The 17,970-nt window shown below is 39.4% G+C and overlaps 1 protein-coding gene across 2 annotated transcripts in view; it reads left to right on the top strand.

Moving 5' to 3' along the window:
- Nucleotides 1-1,295: 1,295 nt before the first annotated feature.
- Nucleotides 1,296-17,970, top strand: part of PLEKHH2 (pleckstrin homology, MyTH4 and FERM domain containing H2) — a 60,702-nt gene continuing 44,027 nt past the window's right edge. For both annotated transcript variants that reach the window (XM_074863582.1, XM_074863581.1), the window contains exons 1-2: nucleotides 1,296-1,374; nucleotides 5,785-5,914. In XM_074863582.1, coding sequence (XP_074719683.1) covers nucleotides 5,792-5,914 — 123 coding nt within the window. In that variant the 5' untranslated portion in view covers nucleotides 1,296-1,374; nucleotides 5,785-5,791. The remainder of the gene's footprint in view (nucleotides 1,375-5,784; nucleotides 5,915-17,970) is intronic.

The following is a 17,970-nucleotide window of genomic DNA, read 5'->3' as shown; positions in this document are numbered from 1 at the left end:
GAAAAAATGAAATTGTGTGTATAACCAGATGGGGAATATTTGAGTTTTTAAGACTTTTTTCTCAAACAAAAAAAAATTTGCACTTTCCCTGACTCACAGATGATTGTGAAAGAGCAGGTTACACAAGACGACTCTGCACACCTACATTAGAAACAAACACCAGGAGAACAGTTGTGTGGCTTGTCTATGCACCAGAAGAATCTGTAAAATATTTTGCCTCCCTAAATCATAAACCAAACAAAATACATTCCCTCATCTCAGTCCAAATCAATGTGTGTTATGAGGAAGATCTCTGTACGTGCCAGACAAGCGACATACTAATTACTTCTTCCAAACACCTTTAATACTTCAGGCTGCCTTCTAGAAAAGACTGAGATGTACTCACAGCTCTTTTCAGCCGAGGGGACCAAGAGCGTGCGGCAACATGACTCACCACCGCGTGCACCTGCTGCTTCACCCACCGCAAAGTGCGTGGTGAGCTGTTGGACACGACAGCTCTGCAAGCCCCATGCATCCCCTAAAATCCCCACCACTGCCCCGGGGACCGCACGGTTCCAACCCTCCGGTTTATACTTTGCAAATGACCTTCCACAGAAGGTAGAATTAAAATTGCTGTAAGCTCCAGTGTTGGAGCTTGACGAATTTCAGGACAAGGAGATGCTTCTTGCTAACGCAGTCTCCCCTTCAGACGTTCGCACAAGGCCAGGGGAAAAACTCCGACTTCACAAAGGCACTTACAAGACCCGGCTGGGGGAGCGGTACGGGCAGGCCGTCCCCGCCGCCGAGGGGAGCGCAGGGAGGCGGCGGGTGGCGTGCGGCCCGTCCCCTGCGGGACCACCCGGCCTCCCTCCGCCGGGGAGAGCCGCCAGGCTCCCGCCAGCCTTCCCCGCACAGCCCCGGCCGTGCCGCGGCCCGGGATGGGGGCCCGACGGCTCCAGCCAGCCTCCGCCCGCCCCCCGACCGGGCGCTCCCTCCCCGGCACCCCGTCGGGGCCGGAGCATGCGGCGGAGGCAGCGGCCGCCTGACGGAGAAGCGGCCGGGGGCAGCGGCCCCGGGAGCCCGCCCCACCGGACGCCGGACGCCGAGGCCCGGCCGGCGCCGCCCGCCCGCGGCCCGGGAAGCGCCCCCCGGCGCCGAGCGGCTCCCCCCGCCGGCTCCCGCCGCCGCCGAGCCGCGCAGGCCCCGCCCGGGCGCCCCGCCGGGGGCGGCCCCCCGCTCCTCAGTGGCCGTCGCGGCCGTCGCTCAGGCGCCCGCGCCGCTGGCCGCGGGGATGGTGGGGCGGGCGCCGAGGGGCGCGGGCAGCCGCGGCCGCGCAGCGCCCACAGCCCGGACGGCGCCCGGCCCGGCGCGGCGCGGCGAGGCACGGCCGGCCAGGTTTGTCCTCCCTTTCCTTGCCCCCTTCCCTCCCTTCCGAGCGGCGCCGCGCCGGGCGGGCGGGCGGCAGCGCCCGGGCCGGCCCCCGGCATTTCCCCGGCGGGGCGGCCCCGGGGGCGCCGCCGCGGGGTGTCGCTCCCTGGCGGCCGGGCGGGGCCGGGCGGGGCGGGAGAGCGGGCGCGGTGCCCCGCGGGGCCTCCGTCGGGCAGCGGCGGAGGGTACCGCTGTGTCGGGTCACAGCGGTGTCGCGGGGCTTAGTGCCCCGGGGGTGCGCCGGGCGGTGTCCCCGCGGCAGGAGCGGACGAGCTGGAGGTGGCTTCAGGTCCCTCCAGGTCCGGGCTCCTCCGTCGGGTTGGCAGTGCCGTTGCCGGATCCCCGCTATCTCCCCCCCAAAAAAAGGAGAGCGAGAAGAACACCACTTCCAAACCGAGATGCAAGATTTAAGATGCTTTTGAAATACCTGCACCGTCAGCTTTCGGAATTTCACGTGAAAATTAAGCATTCATACCTAGTGTGGTGTCACGCTGTGACCTTTAAAATTGCTGTCGTCGGGAAGAGGATGTAAAATGATCTTCTGTGCTTTCACACTGTTTGCTACACACATTTGACGGGACTCTGCGGGTGAGCCAGCGGTTGCGCCCTTCCCTGGGAGGCCGAGCAGGCAGTGGCTCTGTAATGAGCTGGGAGGGGGCAGCCACTAGCTCCTGAAATCAGGGGGTCTAGCGGGGGTCTGCACCCAGTGCTGGAGTGGGGGAGCCCTGGCTGACGTGTTGCTTCATGGGAACAACCTCATCAATATCTTGGAAGCAGCAGAAAAACCATTTGTAAATCAGATTTTGAAGGAAGTTTTAAATAGCTTGGGCTACAGTTTGTCTGAGCGCAGAATTATGCAAAATGAGTCAAATGGAAAATAAAGTTACCAGTGTTTTGACATGAGTAAGGGCCCTGGCCAGCAACAAACCTGAGAATGACTTCCTTGATTCCCAAACAGGTCCACTTTGTGTCTCATCATTTCCTTTCTCCAATCCAACCTTTATGGCTCCAAAAATATTTGAAAATACTGAGTTTGGGTGAAAGGGTAGAAGAAAGGGGCTGGAAATTTGAGAGGTATGGTCCAAATGCATTTGGGCAGGTCAACATTTTAGGATGCTGTAGGGAACCCACCATTTTAGGATGGTGTAGGGAACCCACCGTGTATTGCGCAAACCCACTCCTACTGAAACAGAAGGACTTACCAAGCTTTCTCCAACAGAGAAAGGACGTGCAGAACATATGGACAGAATATGAAGAGTTCCGTTAAACAGAGCATTTTGTTAAAAACTGAGGAAAACACTGACAGTGCGATAAGGAATATGTAAATTTCTTAACATGCTTCAAAAAGCTAGAACATTGTTCCCTCCTTCCCCCTGAAATGTATTTTGATAATTTCCAAGCAGACGGCAAAGAAAAGGAAATTATATCAATCCCTTTGGGGAGAATGTGACATTCTGACTTCTTGAAGCCTATGAAGAGGTTTATAAACTTAAAAAAATGAAAAAGACGAATTTAATCTTTCCAGACTTGTCAAACTTGTCTCAATTAATTTTTGATGACATAATTAGAACTTACCGCTTTAATGTGCGCCTTTTTAGTTTACTTTTCAAAAGATTTTATTTTTAAAGGCTCGGGGAAAACGAAGGGTTTTGCGGTGGGAACTGGAGCAGGAAGAAGGGGAGGACTCTGTGTAGGTTTGAGTGCTGATTCAGAGTACTCTATTAAGCCAAGAGAGATGAACTCATTTTTTTCCTCCCTTGGGGAATCAAACAAGAAACAGGAAGTCATTGATTCAAAGTAAGATCATTCACTCCGCAACTGTAAACAGTGTATTATGTGCCCATAAATATTTCCAGAACCCATTGGCTTGTTGGAAAATATGAAGTAAATTATTATAATCTCTAACAAACATCCCACAATAAAAAGAGTTATTTTCAAACTTTTTATCTGTAATGTTTATACAGTGGAATATTAATTAGCTTGGACATTGAGAAACTACTTGGCTGGACGCATTGTTCAGTGCCAGAAATCCATCTACTCAAATGTTTTGTCTGTTGAAAGACAAACAGTTTTAACTCCACCCAGTAATACTGCGCCCTACCAAAAAGCAAAAATTCTCCCACTACTTGATCCATTTGTGTTTTCACTAACACAAACAACAAAATATCCCGCTGTTAACCAGTTGTTGTCTTATGTAGCTGTAATTAGTCAAAAAGGAAAAACATTATAAAAAATCCTAAATAGTCTAAAACAAAATTGCCGTTCGTCGTTACTTAGGAGGGCAGAATCCAGGCTGTCCAAATCAATCTGCAGCTGAAACTTCTGCTTCCTCTGTAAAGTAGGAGAAGCTGATGCTTGGAAGTGCCACCTTCCCCCCTTGAACATGGGGACTGCACAAGGAGAGAGGAGCAAGGATTAAGGACAGGACAATGGTGAGCAACCTGGTTCCCTGGCAGTCCAGGGGGTTTTCTGCCAAGCTTAAAAGAAAAGGAGAAATGGTAAAGGACACTGGTCACCAAGAAGGCTTGCAGCTGAACTGATCGTGTGCTTAAAGCTTAGAATTCATGTGTTGTAGGATCAGGAAGCTATGTTAATAACATGCTTAAATCCCAGTGATTCCATGGGGATTCCTGAATAGGGATGGTTGCAACCTCAGGTTTAACAGTTTGAGTCATAGCCTGCAGGACCAAGAGGAAGAGAGAGACAAGAATGGAGCAGTTACCTTCAGACAAGTGATTGTGATGATCCTCTCCTTCCTTCTAACTTAAGATATGGAATGAAAAGAACAAAAAAATAGGGTACGTGAAAGGAAAGAAAGTTTTGAGACAGCTAGTTTTTCACCTGCTTAGCTATGATGAACTCGAGAGAAACTTGAGACATTGAAAGTTTAGAAGAGAACTAGAAAATACTAATGTATGGAAGAAAAGTTAAGGACTTTTGGAATCCTACTCATGACTTTCATCTTTCTTGAGATGCTCTGCCTTTTCCTTTTTTCTTACTGCTCTCAGGAACAGTCGAAAAGATGAATCCATAGATCCTTCCCCTCTAGCTGATGAGAGCTTGGCGAGTGAGTGGAACTGGAGCTGCCTCCTCCAACAGTGGGAGGAGGGAGAGTGCTTGAACCCAGGCTTCTGAAGGACTGGGCAGTCATGGGGAGGGGGGCTCTCAAAGATGTCACATTAATCCATGCTAACTGGATCAGGAGTTGCAGTATAGAGATCTATATTACACATGATTTTCCTGTGCCAGCCTCTTTCACCACACTGAAAACAGTTGCTACTTGCCTTTCCTTGTCAGTGTCTCATTGTCTGTGACAAAGGTGACAAACATGCAGCATAACCTTATGACTGGTAATTTCTGTTTGTTGTCATCTTCCAGCTGCCTTCCACTGAATGGTGTTTTTAGGGCTGTTTGTTATTTTGGCGATAAATTGAATACTTAGGGGGAATTCAAACTTTATTTTCAAAGCCAAACCTACATGTTCAGAGCCCTGCAAAGGCCAGGGCCTTTGCTTGCCATGGAGCTTCTTGGACTGAATGGTTACATTCAGCCATCCACTTACTCTCTATTAAGCTGTCTACAAATAGTTGGAATACAACAGAGCCCAGTCCATCTGCTTACACACAGATGATTTTCTTGGCTTCTCACTCAAACCATGATGAGCCAGCTCTCATCCTGAATAATTTTTCCAGCAGTGCTTGTCCAAAAGGGCACCGAGTTTAATTTCCAGAAGGCACGAGCAGTTAAATGTAGTTAAAAGCACAGATTTGAACCCAAAAGATGCATGAATCAGGATGTCCTGAGATTGGCAACAGCTAATGTAAGGGTGTTGTTTTTCATGTGGAGGACCCATTAGGGACCATTTGCTCACCTGCTTTACATTTGGAACCATAAAGGCAATTTGATTAAGCATTCAAAACACTTTTTAAAGCCATCTGCCAAACATTAAACTTGCATAAAACCAAATTTGCTACCAACTCACGGGTAGTTACACCTATATAATGCATTTTCTTAGCAAAAGCTCAGTTCTCTACAAGCCTCTTCTATCTAAGAAAGGATATATACAGTAACTGAAGAATAAAATGCGTGATGTGTCTTTGCTTATCAAGGAAAATATATTGCAGGACCAGAATAATAGAAGAAATTAAATTATGATAAACCTAAATGTTATCAACAGATTTCAAAAATCTCCCCATTATGATAAGGGCCTTTGTGGACTAATGTACTTTTACTAAGTTTTATGAAACCGTACATGTACAAAATTCGGGGGCATTCTTGAGATTTATATAAAATAAGTTAGAATATATGTTTTAAAGAAGTCAGACATTAAATACAGACTCAATTTGACGTGGGGATTTTTTCCTTTTCTTTTTCCAGCATAAATATGGCTGAACTTCCAGAGCCAGAAGGTACTGTAAACTGGAAGGAAAGATGTTTAACTCTGGAGTCACAGTTAATGAAATTTCGTCTCCAGGCAAGCAAGATCAGAGAATTGTTAGCAGAAAAGGTAGGTCTCATGATATGAATTTTAATGCTGTATAAATGATTTTATTTGATGATCAGGGCTGATCACATGTCATGGTTTGAGATTACAAGTACTGGGTTTTTTTCAAGAGGGAAAAAAAAGGCATTGTAAAACAAAATATATGGAAAACAGTTATGTTTTAATGCTGTGAAAGAATTTCACACATTAGATTTGCCAGCAAGAAGAGATCATTTTCAAATAAGAACACACTGGCAACTCTCCTGCAGAGAAAAATATGTATCCAGTAATCACTTTTATAACATTGAAGTTAATATCTAACACATTTTTTTAAGTATTTAAGATCTGATTTAAGACACAGAAATCATTGGGGAGAAAATCCAGAAGTATTATTTTCCCCACTATTCTGTAGTATACCAAATTCTGTAATTTACCAGACTTGTTTTTCCTGTAATAAGACATCTCCAACTATGGCTTATCATATTTGAAACATAAAAAACCCGCCATTATATTTACCTGGCAACACTTTCACAGAACAAGGAAATTAAAAGAATACAAGGGACAAAACATTCTAGACAATCTTGGGGACTCTGTTATCATTAATATTGACTTCAATGAATTTCTAGTTAAAAGGTTATTTTGTTGAAACTACTCTATTCTTCCTAGAGCTAAATTTTCCATCAATTGATCCTCCCAAAAAGAAGACTAAAATTCAGATCCATTTATAGTACGTTAGAGTGACAATACTTTTATTTTATACATTTATGTTAATGCTTCTCTTTTGTGAACTTATCTGATCTCCCTTTGAAGCCATAAATACATTTAGCATCCACATTTAGCCCTCCTTAAATCATTTCCATTTTATTATATTTTGGTGGAGCCAAGAACTAAATGGTATTCAAGCAGGAAAAACATCTACTTTTGTATTTATGAAGAACCATAGGTGATGTACACAGTTATGTGCTCCGTTCCTTTGACAGCTAAATTAACCATCAAGTATGTTTTCATGGAGATATCTATCTTAATTCTAGAATCTTACTCAAAAAAAACTTGGTCGCTTCACTGCTCAATGCCCATAACCATGTCTGTGATTACACTGAACAGCATACGCCCTGGACAAATCTCTGCAGACCTGCACTGGTCACTGTGGAAAGTAACAAATGACCTACTATTTTTATTGTTGAGCCAGTTTTTTAATTCATGGATGGACATTCCCTCCTACTCTGTGTCTGTTTCTTTCCTTTAAACACTTTCCAAAATCCAAATAATTATATAAACCAGATCTCCCCTATCTGCAGCCTTGGTGATCCCCTCCAAGAACTTCAACAGTTTTGTGAGCCAACACTGCTCTTTATAAGGGCCACTTTGACTCTTCCCTCACCTATCATACTTACCCACATGCCCCCTAATTCTGCTCTTATAGTTTCCACTAATTTGCTTACTACAGACATCAAACTTACAGATCAATAGTTGGTTCAACTGTATCATCCAGTTCATGACTGAATATTGTTTGGCAATTTGTTACTATGCATTTTATCTATTCATGCCCTTGTCTCTTCTCTGGAGGTATAAAACCTTAATTTGAGATGGAAAAAAATGGAATAAAGAAATCTAGTATTTTCTGGATAGACTTTTTTCATTAAGTATGTATTTTTTATTAAAGTGAACATGAAAATTTACAGCAATGTAAAATCGTTGTGTAATAATACTGAGTTCCTCTGGATTTGTACTCCAAATATCTCTGCCTTCACGTGACTAAAAATATTGGTGTTAGAAAGCAGTGTAGTTGAAAACTCCTTATTCTTTTACCCAATTGCAATCCTGCACTTCTTCTGCATGGCAAACTCTCACTGAACAGGTATTGCAGAATACTGAGTTTTGAAAGTATGACCAGCTGTACAAATGCCATCCATTGACATTTCATTTAAAAATTAAAAAAAAAAAAGAAAAACTACTTGTGTCCTGCATTCCAGTTGGCAAGGCCCACAGATGAGTTAATAAATCATTATCATCAGTCTTGGAGGAGAACATCCATCAAAGAGTATAATACTGTCTGCTGTAACACTCAGGAGATTACTGGATGCTTACGTGGTTGAGGCTGTTAGATGCCATATATCTCTCCTCTCTCTTTACCCCATTTGCATCACTACTGTTCGGGATGGAAGGCAAGTGGCTAAACACTGGACATGACTTTTCTAGGGACTTTCCAGCAGCCACAACTACCATGTTTTATGCAGCTGCTGATGATTATTGTTTTGGCAACCAAAAAGTTGAGATTCATGAACAGCACTTCACAAAACTATCTGGGTTAAAAAAAAAAGACTTTAGTAGTTTGAATGCTTTCTATTTGACTTTTCACTTTGTTCAGTTTGCATTTACAGGCTCTTAAGTGCTAGAAATGTCCTCTTAAATTAATAGAAATATATGCATAATCATATAGTTTCAGAAGTTGGCATTTAAAAAAAAAAAAACAGAATAAGAGGGATAAAATCACAAATCTTCAGCACTGTGCCTGAAACAAAGCATTCAAAGGAAAATTACTTATTCTCTCTCATCTGTGAGAAACGCGGCGCCAAAATAGATTAAAAAATCTTAAGAACTTGTCATGTTACTGCCCGCCTTAGCTTTCTCAGAAATTTTAGAAAGAGTGAAGTGTTTACAGGAGGTAAAGGAGAAATCTTTTCTGTTGAAGACCATGGGTCCAACAAGTATTCAGTTGGGATAATTTGATATATTACTGTCCTGAGCAGAGCAGTAGCAGACTTCATGAAAAATGATCCTTCTCCTCTCTTTTGTCACTTTGACTTTTTGAGATGAATCTTTCATTCATAAACTGGAATTCAGTTGGGACATGCATCAAAGATTGGTCAGAGCTCAACAAAATTAAACCATATTCATCTGCAGATTTATCAGTCTTGCACAATTCCAAACCAATTTTCAAAACAGGCACTAAAGTCTTAGCTATATTTTGGTTTCATTTGTAACAATCCAGTGGTTATTTTCCACATAGTTTTATTTTTAAAATTACAAATTATACAAGCAATTCTCAGTATTTGTAAAGGGAAAGATACACTCGCACTAGTTTGAGATTAAACTGCATGGAATTTTTACTTAAAAATATATTTGGGAAGTAGCAAAGTGAATAATGAAGACCTGATTGGCCAATACTTGATGGGCATCCTGATACTAATGATGCGAGGAGAATACAGCTGATGTCAGTCTTTATAGGTACTTTCTAGATTTGTTACCTGTTACAGAATGAAACAAATTTGCAAAGCACGCAAATAGTTCTTACTCTCAGTTTGATTAGCACAGGTCTTTATTTGTGGTTTTGTTTACAATCATGTCTGTGCTATGAAATGTGTACTAAAACATTGAACAATAGCACCAGACAGCGTTCTATTTCAAAATAGCAACAGAAATTACAGTACTATGGCGTGACAGATATAAAACCCTCATGGGTATTAAACTATGTAATTGTTGCAGAAAACAGAGAGAGAGTGATACTGTGGCAAAACAGGTGGTCTCTACAGGAAGGTGAGAGAAGCGAATTTGTGGTAATTCTTCGGTGTTCCTCCTCTGCATGTATTTGAGAGACACCTCTTCAAGACAGAGAAGGGAGTTTGCATCCTATTACACTGTGTGTATGACTTGTCAGAAACTGCCATGGGGTTTTTACTCTTCTAAAACCAGATTTTAATACGGGTTTGCTTATCTATACTTTTTCAATATTTGTGTCTGTGACGTATGTTCTTCTGTAGATATATCCTGGCAGTGGATTAACTGAGATACTTTTCTTATACACTGGAAATCAAATACCTTTGCAAAGTTGTTTTATTTAATAGTGGCCCTGCAAATATATGAATTATCAACATGGGAGTCTTCAGTATATTCTTCTAATAAATGTGCTCTAACTTTAAAAAACAAACTATTTACTGGGTTCTGTAAGTCCAGCAAATACTCATCCTTGAGCCTCAGTGGTTGAGGAGTTTGAGAAATTTGCATTATAAGTTCGTTTCAGCAGCATGGCTACAAGAACTTAAATTTTGTAGTGAACTTGGGGAGAAGAAGAGAGAGGAACAAAGGAATATACAATGTTTTCAGACAACTAATTGATTCACTGTTGTTTATTTGTTTGGGTTTTTTATTTGTTTTCATTTTGCCAAGTAAAGAGTCTATGTTTACAAATGTAACATGCAAAGAAAGAGACCTTGTTGGAGTTTCAAGCAGAAGCTGCTGCTTAAGTGGGAGAGGTCTTTACAGGAATTTAAGGAATGATGTAGAAAGTATCCCTAGCACGCCAAATTTAGGATGGCTGTGGAACTGAGTTCTAAGTAGAAGCATTTATTAATGCAGCTTGAGTCCTATCCATATGAAGAGTTTACTAAAAAAACCTTTACTGAATAAAAGATTACAGTATTCTACTGCAAGTTTAGCTCCTAGCTGACATTTCATGTCCTTCTTTTCACAGTAAGTACATTTTTCACCTAAAATACGTCTGCAACATCAGGTATAAAGTTAATGTTTTTCCTATCACTAAAAAATCATTTTAGTAGAAGAACTACATAGCTGTGTTAAATTTCCTCTTGGGCAGTCTCCACTGAATTTCTTTTTCACCAGACCCCGTAAGGACTGAATATGGCACTATCCCAAATGTTGCATTATGGGCTGTCCAGTAATACTCAACATTCACGTGTATGTCCCCAAGTTTGTTTTCTTCAGTGCTGAGGGTTATTATTTTATGCTTTGAATGATTTTCAACAAATATAAATGATGAAGAGAGAGGATTCTTTTCATATATATATTGATTTGTTTGCTCTTAACCTTCCATTTGGATATTCTCTGTATACATGCTGAGCTGGCAACCGAGTGTGTACATGACAAATGCAATCCTATTTATACTTTCTGTACAGATTATGAAAATTGAATGATGACTGATTTTTAGACCAAATACTATTTCCAGTATATTCAAAAGCATAACGCATTCCTGACTTTGTCTTACAACCCAACAGTTAAATCCATGTCACACTGTATTTTTATTCATTTCACAGGTGTATTTATGGTATGCCATTGGACATTTCAGAACGAAGCAGATGCAGTGTGTTTTGTTATCTGTGGCATGACAATTTCCAGATTAATGTTTTCAGAGGAAAAGTCCATAACGCATCTGACTTGTGCAGTGATTGCCAATATGCAAATTGTAAAAAAGCACAATGAGTATTTCCATTTGCATTCAAAGGATTATGAAGGGTAAAGTAAAAAGGAGCAAAACGCTGTAGTACCAAAATTATTAAAATGAAGGTTATTTTTCAGTATTTCAGTTGCTCTTAAAAACTTGTGTCATGGAAAATAATTCAGATGCAATTAGAACGATACAAACAGGAGAAAACAAGTAGAGTTAAAGAGAATAAAAGTTAAAAGTTTATATGGTTAGAGTCTTAGGTTTGTTTACACCTTTTTAATACCTATACCGTTTTCCCTATAACTCTATTTTTATCCTTTGTCTAAAAGTTTATGCCATGCCTTTTTATAAAAGTGGGACATTTTTTTGTTTCACTGGTTTTGTATGTCTTAAACCTACATTCTTTCTAGGGAGGGTGAAGATGGAAAAAAAACAACAAAAAAAAGAGAGAACTCGGGAAGCAATAAATTAGCTGTTCATGTAGAGGCCAGGCTAGGTGATGGCATGAAAGAGCGCAGCCCTTGCTGTGAGGCCAGAGGATGAGTATCTTCCCTCCGGTGGTACGGAGATGAGGGGACATCCGTGCTATTCCAGCCCACCTGAGATGGGTAAGCGAATGGAAGTTGTGGAAGCTGTGATAGTGGGCAGACACCTGTGCAGACCCTTAGCCGATCTACTATTTGTTTAGCATTTCACCTGCAGGAGCTACAAGATGTTTTTTCTCTCTTTTTCGTGGAGGGAACTCTTTTTGCACTTAGAAATTATGCATTTAATTTTCACTCCCTCAGAGAGTATTTTCAGACTTTAAATATCTGTTGTCATGTCTTCAAACTACATTATGCTGCCTTACATATATTTCTGGAATCTCTTGCTCCTTTACCATCTGTGTTTCCTAGGTGTCCTATACACTTCAATTTCATGAATAAATTCAGTTTCAGTCAAGTTTTCAATTTATTAAACTTTGGCAGTGAGTGGTACCTTTGATTCTTAAGCCATCACCTATCAGGCAGCAGCATGGAAAAAAGGCCTTCTATTGCAGATTTTCATGTTGTGGCTTTAATAAGAACTCACAGTTCACTGAGGCAGAAGTAGCAGAATTTCCACAACTGCAGTACAATGATCAAAACAAAACAAAGCAGGCAGCTGTCTTTTAACACAGATGAACAACCAGTGTTGATACATTTCTCTTTTCTTTTTAAGCACTATATGAGACTTCTTCTTCCTTGCCTGCCAAAGTGCTTTGGTACATTCTTCCATCTTGCTAAAGAGTATCTTCACTTCTTTGAAGATTTTGAATGTTATGACAATGTCTGTTTGTGCTGGAGTGGTGGTCTACATGCTTTGTATGTGATTGTGTCTCTGCAGTTTATCAAGACAAGATCTGAGTTGGAAAAGACGACATCCAGAAAGTGAACGTTCCTAGCATTTTACCAGGCTTAGGAAAGTCCTATGACTGACATTGAGAAAAGCTCAATTATTCAGCCAACATTACATGCTGTTTATTTGCCCTTCACTACAATGCCTCTCCAAATCCCACTGCTAAATTTAACTTTTTTAAGTCTGTATATTTACAGGCAGCTCTCCTAGACTACTAAATCTGCAAGAGTTCCCTCCCTGGGCTTTTCTGTTCTATATTTTTACTGTATATAGTTTCCAGAAGAAATCATTAATTTTACTACAGTGAACTCAGCTGAAATGTGAACAATTTTTTTTTCATATGTACTTTTCGTCCGTTTAACAAGCACTAGGAAAACATTTTGAGCTAAATAATTATTCTTAAAATCATGTTTAAATATTGAAAAGAACTTGAAAGACATATAACTCAGTGGTAAAACTGGTCTCATGTCATGGAGAGTGATGAAAATTTTGAGCCTGATCATTTTGGAAACTGAGCAGATGGAGACTGATAATTTTTGTAGGTTTCATTTTGTTCCAAGGAAAGGCTTTTGTGCTAAACATAGTTCATGCGAATGAGGTGAAGCACTGAAAAGGAGAGTTAAGAGAGACTTGCAATTAAGGAGTGCCTTTTGTCTAACTAGGAGAGCAGTGCCAGAAGTTGCTGTACTTAGAAGTGGACAGGATTGTGATTCTGCACATCAAGACTGTAGAACTACTAGCCATCTTCAGAAGCAGCAGGAGTGTATGTATGTGTGTGTTTGTATACATACATACATACAGACATATATATAAAATTGGCATCAAAGACCCAAATTGCTTTTACACTCCATATTTCCGACCACACTTGAGGCAGAGAAAAGAGAGAATCCCTGTGGTGAACAGTCTGAACAGAGAGAGATAAAAAGAAGAGGGCAAGGTGGTTAGATGGCAAATTTGCAGAGGAATAGTTGACACTGCTTTGTTCATGAGAAGAGCTGTAGCCTTTTACCTTTTAATTGGTATTAAAAATGGAGAAGATGAGAGAAGAAAGAAATGGGAGTGCACTGAGAAATGGCAGCTTGCAAGCTGCCAGGCTGCGAGCACTAAGCTGAGTTTTGCAGTAGTCGTAACCTAAGTGAGCATTCAGGTGGGATTTGAAAGAAGAATAAGGCCATAGCTTTTGGGATTTAAGCCAGATAACTAATTCTTTTATCTAAAGATTTTTTTTCATGTAGGAAATAATAGCAAACAGTAAAAGTCCATATACCATGAACCAGTAAAATAGTGAAGAAAATTGACCATGCTTGATCTTTGAGTAGCTTAAGGAACACTTGAGCGCCATTAAAGACTTAGCCTTCAGCATTAGTTCTTTTGGGGAGAACTGTCACAAAGAGAAGTTGGGTTCAGAAAGCAGTTCTTCATTCTGATGACTAAATCCACACTGCTGAGAAATATTTTTATAGGTTTCATCTTGTTCTAGGGAAAACCTTTTGTGCCAAAGTATTGAATTTCATTTTTTACTGAAGGCATATTTAGTTTTATAAATATAGGTAGGTCTGAAGTATCATTTCCTAGATACATGAGACAAGATGGATTTCTATTAATTAGTTAAAATTCAAAGCTTTTTTATAAAAGATTAAGTCTTTCTAATTATTGTGTTGCCTTTGGGATAAAAAAATCATCCAGTAAAGAACAAAGTATATCTTACCCAAGGGATGTGCTAATTCCTTCTTTACAAATTATCTTCTTGTTTATTTTTCCTGTCAGATACTAATATCTTGATTTTACATCTTGATTCTTTAGGTGTTTTGTCTATGTGGCTTAATTGGTCAGGTCATATTTTAAAGTTTGTTATAGTTTATAAGGATTTAGCACCGTCCTTATGAAAGATACATAATACATAGAAGAGAAATTAGTGTCAAGACAGGGAATAATGTCTGAAAATACGGATGGAACCTACCCAGTCAGCTTTTTAATAAATGAGTTACAGAAGTAGGAGGAGTGTTTTCCTAAGCTAAACCACCAGAAGAGAGACCTTTTTGTAAAAGGAGTAAGTCATGCTTCTAAAACAGTTTTACCACTGCTTTTAAGTAACAAATGTATGCAAGGCTTTATACGTGTATAGATTGGGCATACCATATTTTAAAACATGAAAACTGGTAGTAGTCAAAGCCACTGACAAACAGATGATTTGCTTTTAAGCAGTACTGGCTCTTTTCTTAAGGAAATGCAGAAATTTATTGAAATACTTGGGTTTAAACATAGGAATATAGAACCAAAAGGGGAAATCTTGGTCACATGCCATGCTCTGGAATATCTGGCATGCATATTCTTCAAACCATTTGTAAACTTACCAAGCACCACATAAAAAGTCAGATCTTTTGCCTTTATAGCTTCTTTTAGAAGGCAGTTCCAAAATCTGTTTTAGTCAATATGGAAAATGAGGGTCTTCTAATTTCCAGCCTATGTTTATTCATCACCTGTTTATATCTGCTTGCACCTTTGAAAGACATTTGTAGGTGTGCTTATCCCTCACTTGCTTCTCCTATTTGTTTACTTATAGAAGCAACCATGTACCCACGTTTCTTCAGTTTTGGTAATCCTATGTGATGTGAGGACTGATAGTTCACTAAATCTAAAAATGGACAGGTTTACTACTTTTCTTTTTATGTGGAACGTTATTTTTCAACCACAGATGGTTTGGGCCTTTTTTCAGAATGAAGAATTGAAAAATTGAAATGCAAGGAAAAAAGCAGACTCTAAACATACCGTTCTCAAGTCACTGGAAGTTCTGCATTTAATCAATAGACAGACTGTATTTCTGTTTCAAAAACATTAGGTTTTAAGTAATTTTTTCTTTTTGAAAACTCTGACCTATTATCAGCATGCTTTCAAAGGCTTACAGAGAAGTGATGCTTTTCTTTTTGTACATAAATGGTTGTCTTTTTTCCTGTATTTATTTCAAAAATATTTCCAAAAAGTCTGTGTAATACAACTGTGTTGTTTATAATATTAAAAATGAGGAGACAGTGTATTAAGCACTGATTAGAATGTAAATTTTAAATGTGAATGGGACAAGTCATTTTGTTGCAAATTGACTTGGATTAATTTTTTTTTGTTGTTCCTATAAATAACATACATTTTCACATCTCAAAAAGGAAAGAATTCCAACAATTTTTATTTTTAAAATATTTCCTTTAAAATTATTAAATAACTATTTCAAATATCAGGGGAATTATCAGTTTAGTTCTGTACTTTCTCTCTTAACAATGATCTGTATATATATAAATAAATGAAAGTATCTATACGCATAGATGCATAAAAAGGAATATTTTTAAAATTTATGAGTGATGACTTTTGAGTTTTATACCCTTTGGTGATTTCGGGCAATACGTGTTTTAATAAAATGAAAATTTCTTTACTTGCACAAAAATGTATGTTGAACATTTCTGAATACAGTCAAGAAACTTCCAGGTGACCTTTGAAAAAGAATCGCTATATGATTTGCTTTTTTATTGTAAAAAATTCCCAGTGACTGTGTGTTGTGCTTCAGTGTCCAGACCTCCAAGACAGTACACCTCTTTGCTTTTATTGCTGCCATGTTTCTTCAAAGCATTCACATGTGGCATTTCTGTCTTCACTGTCTGAATGAAAATAGCTCAATTTGATGAGTGTCAGATGTAGAGTGGTTATTTCCTTACTAAGTTTAAAAACAAATCTGTTTCTAGCAACAGATGCTTTTCCTGTAATTCAGATAATTGATGCAGCGTGCACTAACACTTTCTGAAAATTATAAGAGGATTTTTACACTTAAAAAGAGAAGGAGAAGGTGCAGGTTAAAGTAGCAGTCTGTTCTTCTGTACCTGTGTTGATATTGTTCTTCAGTCAGTATGCATGTATTTTTTGTTCATGGGCCTAAAATGTTTATTCTTTATAATTAAGATTGTAAAACCAAAACCAGTGTAGATTATGAGAGGACACCTCTGAATCCTTAATGAATTTTGGAAAGAGCCTGCACTAGTCAGATGTGCGTGACAAGAATATTCCTTACAGAAGGGTTATTGAACTGGGGCATTATTTCAAGTTATTTCATTCAGGACATGATAGAAAATTAAGCTTAAATATTGTTCACATGCCAAATGTTATCAGTGATATGCTAGCTCTCCGTGTTTCTCCTGGGAAGCCAACTTTATGTCTGTTGATACTTTACAGACTGTAGTTCGTTCAGGAAATGTCTAGCCTGACAGCTGATATATACTATTTAATTCCAGTGATACTGGTGATTTGCATAAATCCATATAGAAAGAAGCTGGTGGGACAAAGGTCTAATTCAACAGACTTTTCTTTTTTCAAATCACTTTCTGTATAAAGTCAGAGTTGGTCATCAATATTCAAGTTGCAGCCATAGGTTCTTTCTTCTGCTTCTGTAAAGCACAGCCTCCAAGTGTGGATATGGCTACAGTTACCTGCCACTTCCATCATGAGGTTCAGTTTAGGTAGTATTTACCTTATTTATTTATTTATTTGAGGATCTTAAACTATCTATCCATAGTCTGAAATTGTCTTCATAGTCGCTGGGTAAAGAGAATTTACCACTGCATTTTATTCTTGATGAATTCAAAGCATGACTTTTCATTTAAACAATTAGCTATTAGTCCAGTCACATATTTTCACCTTCTCTCTCTCTCCTCTCTCTCAGTAATGCTGTGATCATTGTTATGAAACTTCTTACTAACTTAAGAAGGTTTAAGGTTAGGTTTTCTTTCTGAAGAGAAATCCTTCCCTTGGAACTAGTTCCAATCTTCTGCCCAACAAGTTTGATAACCTTCAGAGTATCCTAAAGCAATAATTTTTTCTCTTGAACTTCACAGGCCTGTAGAGTAGCAGACCAGTCAGGGTATAGATGTAAATCACATTTTTCAGGCAAAACCATTTTGTGGATTGGTTAGAGATTATTTATGCAAATAGGAATTTTTTTTTTTTTTTAAGTTTCATTATTGTTACACTAGACACTGCAGAACAAACCTATATAAACTCTAAATAAAGGGAAAATCAGGACTGACTTTGTAATTGTTATATAGCATCAGATTATTGAAATGCTGGCCAATTTAACTGTAACAGAGGTGCTCATGTTTGGTAACTATGGTATTCCATTCTTGCTGAATAATATAGATTGCTTCTTTTTTAACAGGAGCTTCCTAAAATAAATTGAAGACCCTGTAGAAATTTTCCAAATAAAATCTCGCATTTGGTTGTTGCCAGGAAGCTGACTGACGTATCCGTATTGTGAGATTACGCAAAGCGTCTTAGCATACCCTATTGAAATAGTTAACTCTTAAAGAAGCAAAAATAAACTTGTTCTTCCATATTTAATCTCTGAATGCTATTTTTCTTGATAATTATTCTGTCAGCTCCTTTGGCTTCTAACTTTACATTCATCTTAGCAACAGCTTTATTCAAATCATATTCTTTGTCCCAGTAGTCTACATGAACATGTTACTATGTTCCTGGCCCTGTGCAG

The sequence above is a fragment of the Strix uralensis genome, chromosome 3 (assembly GCF_047716275.1).
Source record: "Strix uralensis isolate ZFMK-TIS-50842 chromosome 3, bStrUra1, whole genome shotgun sequence".
NCBI classification, from domain to species: Eukaryota; Metazoa; Chordata; class Aves; order Strigiformes; family Strigidae; genus Strix; species Strix uralensis.
This window is presented reverse-complemented; position numbering and strand designations above follow the sequence as displayed.